The sequence below is a fragment of the Acipenser ruthenus genome, chromosome 49 (assembly GCF_902713425.1).
Source record: "Acipenser ruthenus chromosome 49, fAciRut3.2 maternal haplotype, whole genome shotgun sequence".
Classification (NCBI taxonomy): domain Eukaryota; kingdom Metazoa; phylum Chordata; class Actinopteri; order Acipenseriformes; family Acipenseridae; genus Acipenser; species Acipenser ruthenus.
The window spans coordinates 2,310,620-2,326,228 of record NC_081237.1 but is presented as its reverse complement, the minus strand read 5'-3'; the positions used below and the strand labels follow the sequence as shown (position 1 = coordinate 2,326,228).

Genomic DNA, 15,609 nt, shown 5'->3' with positions numbered 1-15,609 from the left:
GAACGACACCACCAGTGTTTCATATCAAACTTCATTTGCAAATGAATTTATTACAACATAATGACAGCATTTAGAACCCAGAAAGTAGGCGTTCTCAATATTGACCTGTATTCAGACACATCACCGCAGGTAGGCAACATGCACATTGTTTTCCCTTGGCAGGCAGTACACATTTTGCCCAATCCAACACTGTACAAACTCAAACATATAGAAAGCAACCCTGTTCCCAAACACATACAAAGTTACTCATATTACCATCAACCATGCTGAACTGATGGCTGTCTTTATACAACATTCAGTGGTGCTTGCAACTAACATTATCAAGCCAGGGCACGATGTGGTCTCTTACACTGTGATCTGTGTCATGGCACAGAAGCATGTGCATAGCATGTGTCTGTTACCCGTGACATGCAAACATGCACAGGAAGATGAGAATGTATGTACTATAGCTTTGCAACACATCTACTGTAATACACAAACCACTTCATACAGTACTACATTGAAAAAGGAGTGGCTTTCCAAATTGAGATTTACAAACACAGTAAATATCTTAAAACCACACGCCTTTGTCCTTTTTTTGTTTTGTTCGGAAAAGTGTAAACAACAACTTCAAAACGGTCAGAATGTTAATCTATAAGCCAAGTTTCACCTAGTTTCTTATAGTTTTACCTGATAATATCAAACCCGAGATTCAATCTAAATGATATCAGCACTCTCTTTAGAACAGCTTTTACAAAGAAGCAGATAATAAAACAGACAACTGTGATAAAAATGACTAAAGATGTTTTTTGGCATTTTAGGTAGCATTAGCAATAAAAACTATAGTGCTGTTTTTAATTTGGTACTTTAAGCAATAACAGGATAGTGACATCATAACTGAAATAAGATCCTAGAGTCAGTTGTTGGAAGGAGTTTACTTCACGGATGTGCTAATAAAATGGAATATCCTGGTAAACACTGTGTAGCACAGTGCCTAAGCTATTATTTTATTAGCATCTCTGGTCCCCCTTTTCTTTTTGTTTCCAGTTCTTCAATTACAGTGCAATAGATTCTTGGTGCCTAGCCACATCCTGTCAAGTACAATATGTCACATGGTCTACTGGATTAACCACCGCTAAAGTCCCAAGAAGCAAAAGCAACTTCAAACCTTTTTTTCTACATTTAAAATACAATTAAAAACAATCAACCCCAATAGTAACTGTAGTGCAAATGAGAGGTACATTTTGAACCCCCTCATTTAGGGTGTTCTTGTTTACCTTGGGTTAAGTGGAATTTTAAAGTAGCTCTATAAGAACTACTTTAAAAAGGATGAATTTTAAAAACGGGGAAAAGGACAAGAGTCTAGAAGATGGGAATAGTGCCTTCAAGCAACGGCCAAAAAAGAAATATTTCCTATAGCTGTTTCTACTACCACAGCATAGATTCAGAACTTTCAGTCTATTGCAACATTCCCCCCCCCCCCCTCCTGCCGTATGGAAAGCACGCTCACTTTTGCAATTTTGTTCCTACTTTGCATCCATTTTTTTTTTTTTATGTGAGCACCATCTTTAAACAACTTCAATCTTGAGCATGCTACCTGGCATTATGAGAAGGGAGTACCGGCAACAGTCAAATACGTTTTAAAGATGTATGCAAAATGTATGCAAAGTAGGAAAAAGTGTGATTGCACAGCATACAGCATTTAACTAGTGGAGTTTTGATGTATTGAGGCGTCCGGAGAGCAGCTCCAATGAAATAACAGCACAGAACAGTATGCGCTGCACCTCAACAAAACAATCTCTGGTGTTGTTTCAGTGTTTAGAAGATAAACACTGACAGGATTCAATACAAATATCTCTGCACATACCCTATATATTCTATAATATCTCAAAGTAAATCATTTTTTTGGGGGTTTCACTTGTAGGCACACTTTCCATCTTGCAGATCCTCGGAATTTGAAAATCACACTTAAATCTTGTACAAAAACCCTCAATATGTTATATATAAAACACTGAATCACTGTGCAAGGACACCATTCCCATATCAAAATATACAGGGATACACATTACAGTACAAATTCAGTTAAAAAACATGTTAACACGAAGCTCCACGAGGGTAGGGAGTTTTAATATTTGTAACTTTTTTTTTGTCTTTCATTTAGCAAAGTTACTTTTTTTTTAATTTAGTAGGTCATCAATTGTTTCTCATTTTCTCCCAATTTGGAATGGCCAATTATTTTTAGGCTCAGTTCACACCCCTGCGCTGACTCGGGAGAGCGAAGGCGAACAAAAGCTGTCCTCCAAAGTGTGTGCCGTCAGCTGACCGCTTCTTTTCACACTGCAGACCCACCATGCAAGCTCAGAGCTACAGCGTCGGAGGACAACGCAGTTCTGGGTAACTTACAGGCAAGCCTGCAGGCGCCCGGCCAGATTACAGGGGTCACTGGTGCGCGGTGAGCCGAAGACACCCTGGCCAACCTAACCCTCCCTCCCCCGGGCGGCGCTCGGCCAATTGTGTGCTGCCCCCTGGGAGCTCCCGTCCACGGTCAGCAGTGGAATAGCCTGGACTCGAACCGGCAACGTCCAGGCTATAGGGCGCATCCTGCACTCCACGCGGAGCACCTTTACTCGGGAGCACCTGTTTAGCAAAGTTACTTCCTACACATACTGCATGTAAGCATTATCAAATGTAAACATCAGTCAGTAAACATCAGTCTATAGCAATAGTGAGGTCATATTAGACAAAAATACAAAAACGCAAGGAAGGCGATCCGACCGTTTTAAAGGTTAACAAACAAACAAAAAACTATTAAACTATTATTCTAGAGTTTTAGGGGTGTGCAGCACAAATGGGCAAAAAAAAATAGGCAAATACATGAAAAATTGAGCTAGTCAATTAAAAATGCAAGTTAAAATGTGTGGTATTTATATAAAAAGTAAAACCTTGTTACACATACGAGTACCCTTGAAAAGCATGATTTTAAAATAGCTTAAAATCAACATTTACATTAAAATTCCAGATCAAAAGCGAAGTTATTTCTGGTCAAACCTAAAACATCCGGTCAGTTCAGACTTTCAGCCTTCAACGGTCTGAAATAATTTCTGTTTTTCAGTCTACATAAAAAGCCCTTCTTCTGCTACTGATGGACGTTTACGCATGAATGAATAAGCAGGCAATATTCCTGCTCATTCTCATCCCCTCTGAAGGAAGGGCAGGCTGGAGTTTACGCATGAATGAATAAGCAGGCAATATTCCTGCTCATTCTCATCCCCTCTGAAGGAAGGGCAGGCTGGAGTTTACGCATGAATGAATAAGCAGGCAATATTCCTGCTCATTCTCATCCCCTCTGAAGGAAGGGCAGGCTGGAGTTTGCCACACTAAACCGTGACTAGGATTCTTAGTGGGAAGGGATGGGTTTTGGCCAATGGCTTAAAAAACATTTATTTTTGACAAAACCAATGTTAAAACTACACCTCCCCTACAGCGGCTCATTTTGACAATGTATTATCAATGGCAAATATTCATGAAACTAAAGTGTAGAAAAGTTACATTTAATTCAGTGCTTTAAAAAACAAAATTCAAAAGAACCCGTGGCCTCAAGAGCTCTCAACCCAACATACAGTGTAAACATGTGAGAAAAACCACATGCGCTCTATGTTGTATTGCTCATTGATGTATTTCTTACATCCTCTAGGGTGTTGCAGGGGAACGTGTTAACTGTTACACTCTGGTGTACCAGATGAACCTAGAGAGAAGTTTGAGAGCTCTACTGCTTTAACTCCTATCTTAAACAAAAAAAAGGTGTACAAAGTGAATCTAACCAAGACCACGTGGGTTACTCTGATATTACACACCTGGTCCTGAAGTGAACATGCAGGGTGACTTTGTTCTTTGACTCCAGTTCGCTAGGTGATGTGTGTGAGGTTGACAGTCCTGTAAAAATCCAGGGTTTTCAGTGTCCTCAATAAGTTTTCCAGTGTCCTTGGACCGAGTTGTCTATGACATGTTCCATACTAATATTTGTTCCTGTGGTGCACCGTTAACCACCCTGCATATACAGAAATCAAGCACTGGAGTTTTGATGCATCCAGAGAATGACTCAAATGAACTGTGTGTGCTGTACCTTAATAATATGATTAGCCTCTGGTATTCTTTATAAAACACAGATTTTCTTTTCTTTCAGGTGTTGTTTTCTGGTTAAAAATCAGAATTTCATCCATAACTATAAAACTCAATAGTGTTACATTTTGTAATACTGAAATAAACAATACATTTCACGTCAAACGTTTCAAATAAAACTCCTGAAGACACCGAGGAAAGGCTTCTAGTCGAAGGTTTGGTCATTTAAGTTTTTCAGTTTTACTAAAATCAGAACTTAAGAAATCGCCCTATTTATACAATACATGTACAGTCAATACTATGCTACCTCTTTATATTAATTGTCTTAGGTTCATTTAATACTGTGCTGCTAAACTAGCAAGACTTCAATGCAGTTTTATAATTGATCCTACCTACAAAAATGTCTATGTCTCAAGCCCTTATAGGTATAATGCAAAGCACACCCAGCTTGTGAATGTATTTTTTGGCAAGCTCTACAAACGGCTGTTGGAGAAATGCTGACAGGAGCAAAAATGAAATGAAAAAGCTAGGATCAACATCCAACTACTCGTGCCTTTTCAAAAAACAGCTTCACAAATGTAAAACGATGCTAAAATCCCTACCCCTTTAAAAACAAGAAACAATGTAAATGTGTGTGCCTGGAATATGAAGTCGAGTTAGTCACCTTCATTTAAGCGTAGGCACACATCTTTGCTTACAGAGAGTTTAAAATAGCACTGTTTCTATTTGACGTAATAAAATATTTAAAGTTAAGGACAGAATACTTTATATTTGGTTTAAAGGTGATAAATTTAGTTATTTTTTAGTTCTGAAATGAAGATTGTATAAAAATCCTGGTTTATACAAAAAGATTTATCTTCTAAGTTAGGGTAAGGGAAGGGACATATCCCTTTGTATCTGATAGTTATCAAAACTCATCTAATTAATTAGTGGTCTTATTAGTCACCTCAGGAAAACTTTGCTTCCCTGACATGAGAACGGTGTCACTGCACACCTCGGCAAGGCTGCGAAACACCACTCCTCACTGCACACCTCGGCAAGGCTGCGAAACACCACTCCTCACTGCACACCTCGGCAAGGCTGCGAAACACCACTCCTCACTGCACACCTCGGCAAGGCTGCGAAACACCACTCCTCACTGCACACCTCGGCAAGGCTGCGAAACACCACTCCTCACTGCACACCTCGGCAAGGCTGCGAAACACCACTCCTCACTGCACACCTCGGCAAGGCTGCGAAACACCACTCCTCACTGCACACCTCGGCAAGGCTGCGAAACACCACTCCTCACTGCACACCTCGGCAAGGCTGCGAAACACCACTCCTCACTGCACACCTCGGCAAGGCTGCGTAACATCACTCCTCACTGCATTCTCCTTGCTTACACTGCGAAGCACCACTCCTCACTGCACACCTCGGCAAGGCTGCGAAACACCACTCCTCACTGCACACCTCGGCAAGGCTGCGAAACATCACTCCTCGCTGCATTCTCCTTGCTTACACTGATGCACCACTCCTCACTGCATTCTCCTTGCTTACACTGTGATGCACCACTCCTCAATGCATTCTGCTTGCTTACATGTCCTTTTATTTTCTTTCTGTCACAAAGCTCTTAGAAATGAACATCCAAGTACAGCGGGTACACCAGAGTGTAACTATTAACCTGCCCTCCTGCAACACTCCCAGGAGATGTAAGAAATACCTCATTTGTGTTTAGGACATTCCCCACAAGGTACAGGTTAATGGTTACACTCTGGTGTACCCGCTGTACTTTGGGAGATTAGACGTTTGAGAGCTCTACTGAGGCCACAGAGGTGCTTCAAACTAGCTAAAAAATAAAGTCACCAAGATGTGATTTCAGAAACTGAAAATGATATACAAAGTGAATTTAAAGAACAAGAAAAATACATTGGTTATGAAGTTTATTGAACGGTAAGTGGTGAATCTGGTGGTGTAAAACAGGCTTTAGTTTTCTTTTGTCAGTGGTATTTTTCATAATAATAAATCTACTGTCAACTAGTTTAAGTAGAAAAGTGTAAATAAGGTGTCTAAGTTAGTATTGGTGGTGTCTTATCTAGAAATTTCATTTAAAATAGTCCTTATAAGTTATAAAATACTAAAGGCCTGATGCCCCTGGAACACACATTTTAAAAATGTCACGTTCAAATGTTTCTCTTGGCCCTATTACAAAAAGTCATAAATAAATTCTGGCAAAAACACCCCTTTTTTAAAAAATATATTTACAAAATCAAAAAACGTTGGGCTGCATAAATAAGGATCCTCTCCTTTTCTGTAGAAACTCTCTGTTGGTGACAGTTCGGTCTTAAATTTGTCATAGGTTGCGTGAAGACGGGGCATTTGTGAGCGATCAAAGACTGGAATGTATTTCTTCATTAAGTTCCTTCAGATATGGATTAAAAACCCAACGGTTTATTCTTTCATCTTCCCTTTCCTTCTCCCATCTGAGAGAGACAGGTCCTCCTTTCCTGGTTTCTCGTTCGAATTGTATCTTTCTGAAGTGGCATGTGACATGTCAGCGGATGTGGTCCTTTGCTCTTTCCTGACTCCCAAATCATCCTCCGTTGTGAGCAGCACTGGCATTGCAGTCGCCTCCCTCTTCCTCTCCCCATCTTGGCACATGGAGTACAGCTCCTGACACTCCCAGGACTTCTCCTCTTCCGAACCCTGCACAGCAATCTGAGGCACGCAAGTCTTCCTCCCCTCTCCCTTCTGGTCGCTCTCAATCCAAGACGCTTTGAACTGCCGCCTGCAAGCGGGAGGCCCCTTTAGCTGTGGCTCTTCGCTGGACGCTCCCACATCGGGCTCGTCGAAGCTCACCTCCTGCACCGCTTCCTGCTTCTTGAAAAAGTCCCTGCGCTCAGACAGGTTCAGTTTCCTCATCACCACCATGTCGTCGTCTCTCAGTCTCTGCGTTCCCAGGTAGCCGAGACGACCCTGCTCGCTCACACTGGAGCCCATGTATCCGACCGCACTGCCACACTCCCCCTCGGAGTCCCCTACAGCTTCACCAGTGTCCAGGACTTCCAGCGTGCGTTTGCGTGGTACGTAGCCCTTCTTCTCTCCGTGGTAAGCGGACAGTTTCTCATTAGACTGGACCCTCTTAAGGAGGGGGGATCTAGGGGGCTCGGCACTGCGGGGTCGGACTGCGTGACGGATGATGGTTGGAGGGGAGAGGGTCTTGCCGTGGTAGGAAGAGTGAAGACTCTTGGTGAAGCCAGGCAGAGGGGAGGGGGAGCGCTGGGGAGAGGGGGGCTGAGGGGGTGGGCAGGGGTTGCAGGCCAGCGGGGAGGGGGGGATGCTGCTGGTTGATTTGCGGCGTCCCACCTTGTAGCGCTGGTTGCTCAGTTTGGGGGCCAGGCCGTGCAGGGAGCTGGGGCGGATGTGTCCTGCTGGGGAGCTGGGAGTGCTGGAGCAAGGGGATGTGCTGGGGGGAGAATTGGTGTCTGTAAAGGAAGAAAAATGTATATTACGTAATGGTTACTTGAAAAATCGGTTTTGCCTTGCAGTAAAACTTTGTCATTTGATTGGATGGATCAATAAAGCAGTTACATGCAGGGTCAGGTGCAGAAGTCAAAAAAGGTATGTTTTGTTCCCTGAATTTAATTTATTTATTTTGTATTTATTTATTTATTTTAATTTTAGTCGTCGTCAATGGTTTTTACCCGTTTTCTCCCCAATTTGGAATGCCCAATTATTATTTTTATCCCGGTTCACCGCTGCAACCCCCCGGCGACTCAGGAAACGGAGGCTGAAACAAGTGTCCTCCGAAACGTGTTTCTGTCAATCCGTCATTTTTCGCACTGCGGATCCACAGCGAAGCCACCAGACCTATAGTGCCGGAGGACAACACAGATCTGGAATGGCTCCACTGCAGACCAGCAGGCGTCCTATCAGCCACAGGGGTCGCTGGTGCGCAGTGAACCGTGGAATGCCCTGCCAACCTAAGCCCTCCCTACCCGGGCAGCGTGTGGCCAATTGTACGCCTCCCCCTAGGAACCCCCGGTCACAGTCGGCAATAACATAGCCTGGATTCGAACCTGCAACCTCCAGGCTATAGTGCGCATCCTGCACTCCACATGGAGCGCCTTTACTAGATGCGCCACTCGGGAGCCCTATTTATAGAACTATTTTGTTAACTACAAATACTTACAAAAATAAAAGGTCGGAACAGTGTGCAAGAATTGTGGTCTCGTGAACTTTCATCATGAGTGCATGCAGCCCTCAGTAGATTTCATGTTAACCACTTCAGCTCCAGAATGTACGCAGGTACGTCAAAAGGCAGATCCCTTACAGTGCCATGCCATACCTGCGCACGTCAAGGTTTGCCCTCTATTCTATGGGGTTTCTTTCAGCCTGGTCTGTCAGTATGCGTGCTGTACTGGCTGTGTTGATGCTGTGGAACGTTTGTTTTTTAGTCTGGGGGAGGGGGCGTTGTCGGTAACATTTTTATCGAACCGCATTTCACACAATACATCCCTTTCATCTGTGAGTGCACCGAGTAGAACGGATCATACAGCAGCTGACCACCAGCGATCTGAATGTGCAAATGTGGCATTTTCTTTCATTGCGGTCCAGTTTATTTGCAGTATTATAACTTGCTTGCTATTACAGCAAATGAAAAACATCAACATATAAGATTGATTGAGACACCGGAAGTAAAGAGCGTGATCGGGGTGTTCTGAAAGCAGTAACTCTGAAAGGTGGTTTGCTTTGGTGAAAATGATGGTGATGATGAAAACGTGAAGCCCATACTATCTTTTGATTCTGCACCAGAGCAATACACCCCGCTGTTCATCTCTGCACGACTTCAAGCTGTTCACATTCCTGTGCGCTCACACCAACAACAAACAGAGTACTTCACAAGCAGACTAAACCCTTTTTATTATTTACCATAAATCTTGCATAGGTTTTCCTGTTTATAAATATGGTTTACAAATCATTTCATTCTGCTGTTCATTGCATGTGTTGTTATTTACAAAAAATGTGATATTTTTTTTAGCATGATGTTTGTGTTTTTGTTTTCAAAAATCTATATATTTTTTTATTGGTCATGAATAAAAAAGTGTATATCAAATGTGTGTGTCTTACTTATTTTACCATGTTTGGCTGGCACACAGGGGCTTAAAAAGAGTTAATGGAAATGATATAGATACAGCTATGGCCAAACGTTTTGTATCACCCTATAGAATGAACACATTTTTCTTCCGAAAGTCAACTGAAACCTGCTGAATAATGTTGTATTAACATATTGAATTACACACCGCTTTGTAGTTGTCCATATACTTAATGAAAAAAATGACAAATTGAAAAAATGTTACATGAAATCTAACATGAAATACTGTTACTTTTGGCTTCCGGTAGACTTTTTTGCGATATCATTTTGTAGTGTCTTTGATTACACAATGTTAAATAAAATAACTAAATTGTGTTCATAGAGTTTTTTTATTGTCTCAATCCTAGAGTTCTAGGTGATGCAAAACTTTTGGCCATAGCTGTATCCTTTATGCTTTCTAAGTGATCACCGTGAAGCCTGTGTGACGGGCTGTCACCCGAGGGCAGGTCCGGGGCGGGGCTGCGGGAGGGGGTGGAGGGTCCGGGGGACAGGCTGTGCGTGGGGGACCCCGGCACACTCTCACTGGAGGACACCGAGTGTTGCAGCCCAGAGGAGAAGCTGCGGCTGGTGTGCAGGACAGTCGGCTGTTTGGGGAGCTTCTTATAGATCGACCGCCGTCTGCAGAGATGATATGAGAGAGTTTCATATCATTACAGAGCTTTGAATTGGACTACAATTACAAGAATCAGAGAAACATGACAGCTTCACTATTGACTTCCAGCATGAAACAGTCCGTTACAAACTGTATGAGACATCAACAGTACATCTCATCCTTTAGAAATACTCAAAGAAATGTAAGCCACTGTGGAAATGTTTGCCATTAAAGTTTTGTAGTATTTCCAAATTTAGCACTGTGTTTAATAGTTATGGATGGTACACCTTAGATGTCATCCCGCACATAGGCATAGGGCTCAGTTTGAAAGTAAAAAATTCAATATTTTTTTCAGTGATTTATAGTAGTTCCTGAGTGCAATCTTGTGAAGCTCTGTCGAGGGCATCTCTTCTGATAAGACAGTTTGAGCAGCTAGACACGGCCCATGATCTCTCTCATATACCATAAGAGTCCCCCTACATGTGATGTTTAAGCTTGGATGACAGTATTCTGGTGTATTGCTGCCTCACCTGTCCTGCCCGTCCTTCTTGCGGTTCCTCTTGCTCCTCCGAGCCATCTTGCTCTTACAGCTGGTCTTGCGGGCCGGCCCGGTCTTTATCGAGGTGTTTTCCATGGCAGTCGTCTGCAGAGCTACCTTGTTACCACTCTGAATAGAGAACAAGCGAGACAAGATGATCAGACGCCATCGCAGCGCAGGACCTGAACCATTCAGCCAGCCCTGCTTGTGAATTAGGTTATATTATATATGACTAAATAAAAAAGCCACAAAAATCACTGGATTTTATGAATTCCGCAAAAAAACATTAACAAAAAAACAAAATAAAAAAAGCTAGAAACCGTATTACAGTCAGCGCTCGGATCCCCATTACCCAGATACACGTCAGTCGCGTTTTACCTCCCTTGTATTAAGAATAAAATCAATTCATTATATATATATATATATATATAACAAATGAATGCAAATTAATGTTACAATTTATCTGAATATCCGTCACCGCCCGTTTTTTTTTTTTTTTTTTTAATTCTCTAATGCCAAATCAGTCTGTCTTGTATTGTGCAGTTACACAGCGCTTCCTCCAGGTTCACCTGATAAAAATGCAGCCAAAACAAAGCGAACGAGACAAGCTAGGGTAATGTAACAGTTAATCATTAAATAATTTTCGTTTAGTTATATTGTGATCTTTTGTTGCTTTTGTGCATTTTCATTTGCAAGTGAACTGTGACATTAGGGACTTAGAGCACTATATTCTGCAATTTTCAATACTGACTTTGGATACTGTTAATTCTGGAAACGTTTTGTTTTTTTTAAATAATTTGATTTTGCTAAATTGCATTGCCTTTTATGTTTTACACAGTTCTGTGCATGGATAACATTCAGATTTCATTTTGCTGGGTCATTAATGAGAAATTTTGCATAACACTACAATACGTACCGGATTTAAAAGTATGTACTGTATTAAAGTTAACGTGTCGTCTGTCTAGTTTTGGCAAGTGATATTTTCAGAATATTACCATTCTGAATTAAAATACTACTTCTGTTAAATATAGTACTGTACAAACAAAACTAATACAGTACATCTAAATGGAAGCCTATTTATTTTAAAAGACAGTATTTTTGATACTGTCTTTTTCAGGGAACACAAAAAAGATACAAGGGTTGGAACCGGCCAAAATGAAATAATCAATCACACGCGTTTAAGCGTCACTGAAGTAAAAATGTTATAGGGTTGGATATGTGAGTGCTGACTGTACAAAACAAAAGCAAAAAAACAGAGCGTCACAGGACTTCAGTATTTTCAGTCAATATAATTGAGTTGAGAATCACTGGGTAGCACTTAGACACAAAAATACAAAATTAACAAGAATAACAAAAAAGACAGAGATGCAGACCGACAGCACCCTCACCTTGAGCAGCAGCTCCACCACCTCCGTGTGCACCAGGCCCCGCACGGACTCCCCATTCACGTGTGTGATGAGATCCCCAGCTCTCAGCCCTGCCTCGTGAGCTGGACTGCCCTCCTCCACACTCTGAAACAAGCAAAGCAACTGGTTTAGAGCGTCTCGCCCCCTTTCCACAATGACTTTACATTAAGTGTGTACGCAAGTTAAAAAGGAACCTTATTACTTCATCAAAATTCAAAGCTTTAATTCACAGTATGAGAGGGTTAGGAATCTCAGTGAGAGTGAATGCCAGAGAGTTGCTACAGTGTGTGATAACTGCAGGGTGCAGAGACGATAAAAGAGGAGTCCGAGTCAAGACTCCTGGGATCCCAGTGAAAGAGTCTCACCCAGACCATGTGGTGCACAGTGTAGACGTCGCTGTCTCCCAGGAACACGCGGATGGCTCGCAGGGTAAAGCCGTACTTCTTCCCGGAGCTGTGGATAATGATTGGCGGCCTCAGGCTGCTAGTGCCCAGGGAGAGGTCTCGACTGGGGGAAGAATCTCGCGAGGAGGGGTTGGAGGAGAGAGAGTGTGGAGAGATGGGACTCGCCATGGGCCCACTCCCCATGTCGTCTGGAAACACAGAAAAGGACACGAAAATGAGCTAATGTACACTCAGACACGTACTGGGTATAGAGTTACACCACATTAATGAATGAATTAGTCAGGTTTTTCTTTTACTGGTGGTATAGTGTTTAACCTGAATAAAAAAATCAATACGGGGTAATTATTGGGTCTAACCCTAAAATTAGAACCCCCCTGATAGATATATTTTACTATTTTCCTTCAGTGTAATACGGTAATTTTTTTTTTTTCTGCCAATTCAAAATGAAATATTGGAACATTTACATTTTGTAACAGGAAAATACTGGACTTTGACAATTTACTGTCAACCTGGACTAACAGTGAACCGCATTATCAAATGATTATATATGGAGGCAGCACTGTCACATGTTCTGTATTTATGGGAGTACGGTCAGACTGATCTCATGTACACCACAGGAAGTGGAAGGCTACCAGGAAGCAGCTGGTTGTATTTTCTAAACCTACACAAGGACGGGATAAGCCAAGCACAACATGATCTTCACAATGAAAGGGCAGTGCTTTTGTTGACGGAGGAAGCTGGTTTTAAGCTTCTTGGTAGAGGCAGCTGAGCGAGGTTACCGGCAGTGATGATGAGGGACAGGGCCGACACCGAGGCTGACTTGGGGACCTTGTTCCTGAGGGGCACACGGGGTTTCTCTGGGGTGTCCAGCTGGTGTCCGAAGCGGTGGCTGCGCATGTGGTCCTGGGGAGTGGAGTGCTTGGTGCCGGTGCTGTTGCTGCGCAGGCGAATCCGCTGAAGACTGGAGACCACAACATCCGCTAGGAAATACAACACAGACATGCTCAGGAAATACAATACAGAGACATGCTGGTACTGGAACAGTGCACGGCTTCCTACTGCTACACTGCAGAAAGAGAACTCAGACACTGCTCCAGTATTAGAGACGTGAACTCAAAACAGCACACCATTATCTAATATACCTGCTTATTTACATTGTGTTGTTAGGCACATGGAAACATTTGAACTAGATATCCTAGAATAGTCTATTCATGAATGACTTCCTCTACAGCTTCAAAACACTCAATGAAAAGGTAAAGTCAAGCTGACAGCGTTTGGGCTCATGGCTTCTTCAGTGTTAAATAAAGGACTACATTTCAACTGTGGCGCCAGCGGCTATTATATAATCTTATATAACAATGAATATGATATCATATGATTCCTCATGCAAACACTGTACAACATGTCATGACAGACCTTTAATAACAGTGATTTTAACTATTGTTATTTAGTAATTCTTATAACCCATAATTAAGAATCAATGCTGGGGCTAGTGCTGAAAAATGTATCCTGTTGAATTGGTTGCCCCTTGTTTAAAGTAGCTTCAAAAGTCATTTTCATTGCTTTTTTTATATTCCCCTTGCTGTTTTATGGTGTTTGCAAGTGATTCCAGGTTCTGTTGCTCCAATATCAAGTTATATTTTTTCTCTAGATCTGCCTGTCCCTCGTCTTTGAGCTGCTTTGAGCTTGTCTGGAGAATCCTAAGTGCCGGGACTGAACAGCCTTCCTCATTCCATTTAAATCATGTGACAACCTTTCAGCTCTGCCGGCCCCACCTACTCTGTCCGTCTATATAAATGTAGAGCAGGTGGGGCTGGCAGAGTTGAAAGCTTGTGACATGATTTAAATGGAATGAGGAACTTTCTCCAGACAAAGCAGATTTAGAGAAAAGTGAGAACTCAATATTGGAGCAACATAAGTCACCCAAAGACTGCAAACATCATGCAGTAAGAGAAATGTAAAAAGCAATAGCCATGTGCGCCTCTCACCCTGGTCCTCGGTGCTGAAGGCCAGTCGAGGCATGGTCTCTAGGCTGTGTGTGCTGCTCATCACCAGGGGGCTGGCACTGCGCTCGGGCTGGGAGGAGCTGGAGGAGGCCCGGGGTCGAAGGCTGGGGGAGGAGGAGTGAAGGACATGCATTACATACTGGGTCCCCAGCACAGCTCACAGGACCGGCTTCACATTTCAAACCCTCTGAATTACAGATTCAAATCAACTGAAGGCCAAGCCAGTAATGAGACTGAATTGTTAAAACAATGTGGATCAATGGTTCAGAAAGAATCATAGACTACAGCTGTGTACCAAATAGTAAGGCAATATTTTGGGTCCCCTTACATTTGAATGATGTTTGCAATCAGTAGTTGCAATTAGAACGACTCATTCAAGTCTTATCATTCAAGATAAGAGGACAAAATGAAATCAAGAGACTGTAAGAGACACCCGTGCTCAGAGATGAAAAGGTGTGCGTACTACTGCCTGCCGCTGCCTGGCGTGCGTCTCTGGTCTCCACTGCTCTCCTCCTTCTCCTCACTGTGACTGCGCTCCGTCGAGGAGAAGCTCACATTGGAGGGGTTCGCCAGGAACTCTGAGCTGCTGTACACCTGAAACACAGCCAGCAAACCACACCCACTCAATACAGGGAATATTACAGAACCGGTCTGATCACAGAGAGGAAACTACATTCTGATTCCATACAGGGAATATTACAGAACCGGGCTGATCACAGAGAGGAAACTACATTCTGATTCCATACAGGGAATATTATAGAACCGGGCTGATCACAGAGAGGAAACTACATTCTGATTCCATACAGGGAATATTATAGAACCGGGCTGATCACAGAGAGGAAACTACATTCTGATTCAATACAGGGAATATTACAGAACTGGGCTGATCACAGAGAGGAAACTACATTCTGATTCAGTCCTAATATAATTACATACCTAAAAACACCCTTTTCATTTTATTACTTGAAATAGTGCACACGTTTTTCATACTTTGTATGTAGTGTTCTTGGTGTTAAACGGAAGCCCAATACGAGTCCTGCAATCCCGTTTGTAAAAAGTAGATTTCAGGTTTCCCCCCACCCCCTGCTTGTATGGGGCTCACTCCGTATTGCTGTACCTTGCTGAATCGATGCGAGCAGGATGAAAACTGCCTGATTTCCAGAGAGGATTCCTCATCGTTGGTTTCATCATCCTCTTCCGAGTCCAGGTGGTGATATCGTTCAGACCGCGCTGTGGAGAAACAATGCAGCTCAGCTTCAGTTCATTTCTAACCTGGAGATAGAAGGGAGCTGAAGAACCGCTACCCTGATAACTCACCAGGGAATCCACCTGCATTGCATCACAAAGATCGCTGCTCAATTCTTGGCGATTCCCCAGTGCTATAAAATGCTCTAAAAATATCCATCTGTGGTGCATCTAGTGGGGTAATCA

General features: G+C 42.7%; 1 protein-coding gene across 8 annotated transcripts in view; it reads right to left on the bottom strand.

The window, feature by feature from the left end:
- Positions 1-17: 17 nt before the first annotated feature.
- The window catches only part of LOC117428992 (microtubule-associated serine/threonine-protein kinase 3-like), a 95,266-nt gene continuing 79,674 nt past the window's right edge, over positions 18-15,609 (bottom strand). For all 8 annotated transcript variants that reach the window (XM_059014855.1, XM_059014856.1, XM_059014858.1 and 5 more), the window contains 9 exons: positions 15,296-15,408; positions 14,642-14,772; positions 14,161-14,282; positions 12,952-13,152; positions 12,134-12,360; positions 11,751-11,873; positions 10,355-10,491; positions 9,642-9,850; positions 18-7,562 (listed from right to left, as the gene is read on the bottom strand). In XM_059014855.1, coding sequence (XP_058870838.1) covers positions 6,529-7,562; positions 9,642-9,850; positions 10,355-10,491; positions 11,751-11,873; positions 12,134-12,360; positions 12,952-13,152; positions 14,161-14,282; positions 14,642-14,772; positions 15,296-15,408 — 2,297 coding nt within the window. In that variant the 3' untranslated portion in view covers positions 18-6,528. The remainder of the gene's footprint in view (positions 7,563-9,641; positions 9,851-10,354; positions 10,492-11,750; positions 11,874-12,133; positions 12,361-12,951; positions 13,153-14,160; positions 14,283-14,641; positions 14,773-15,295; positions 15,409-15,609) is intronic.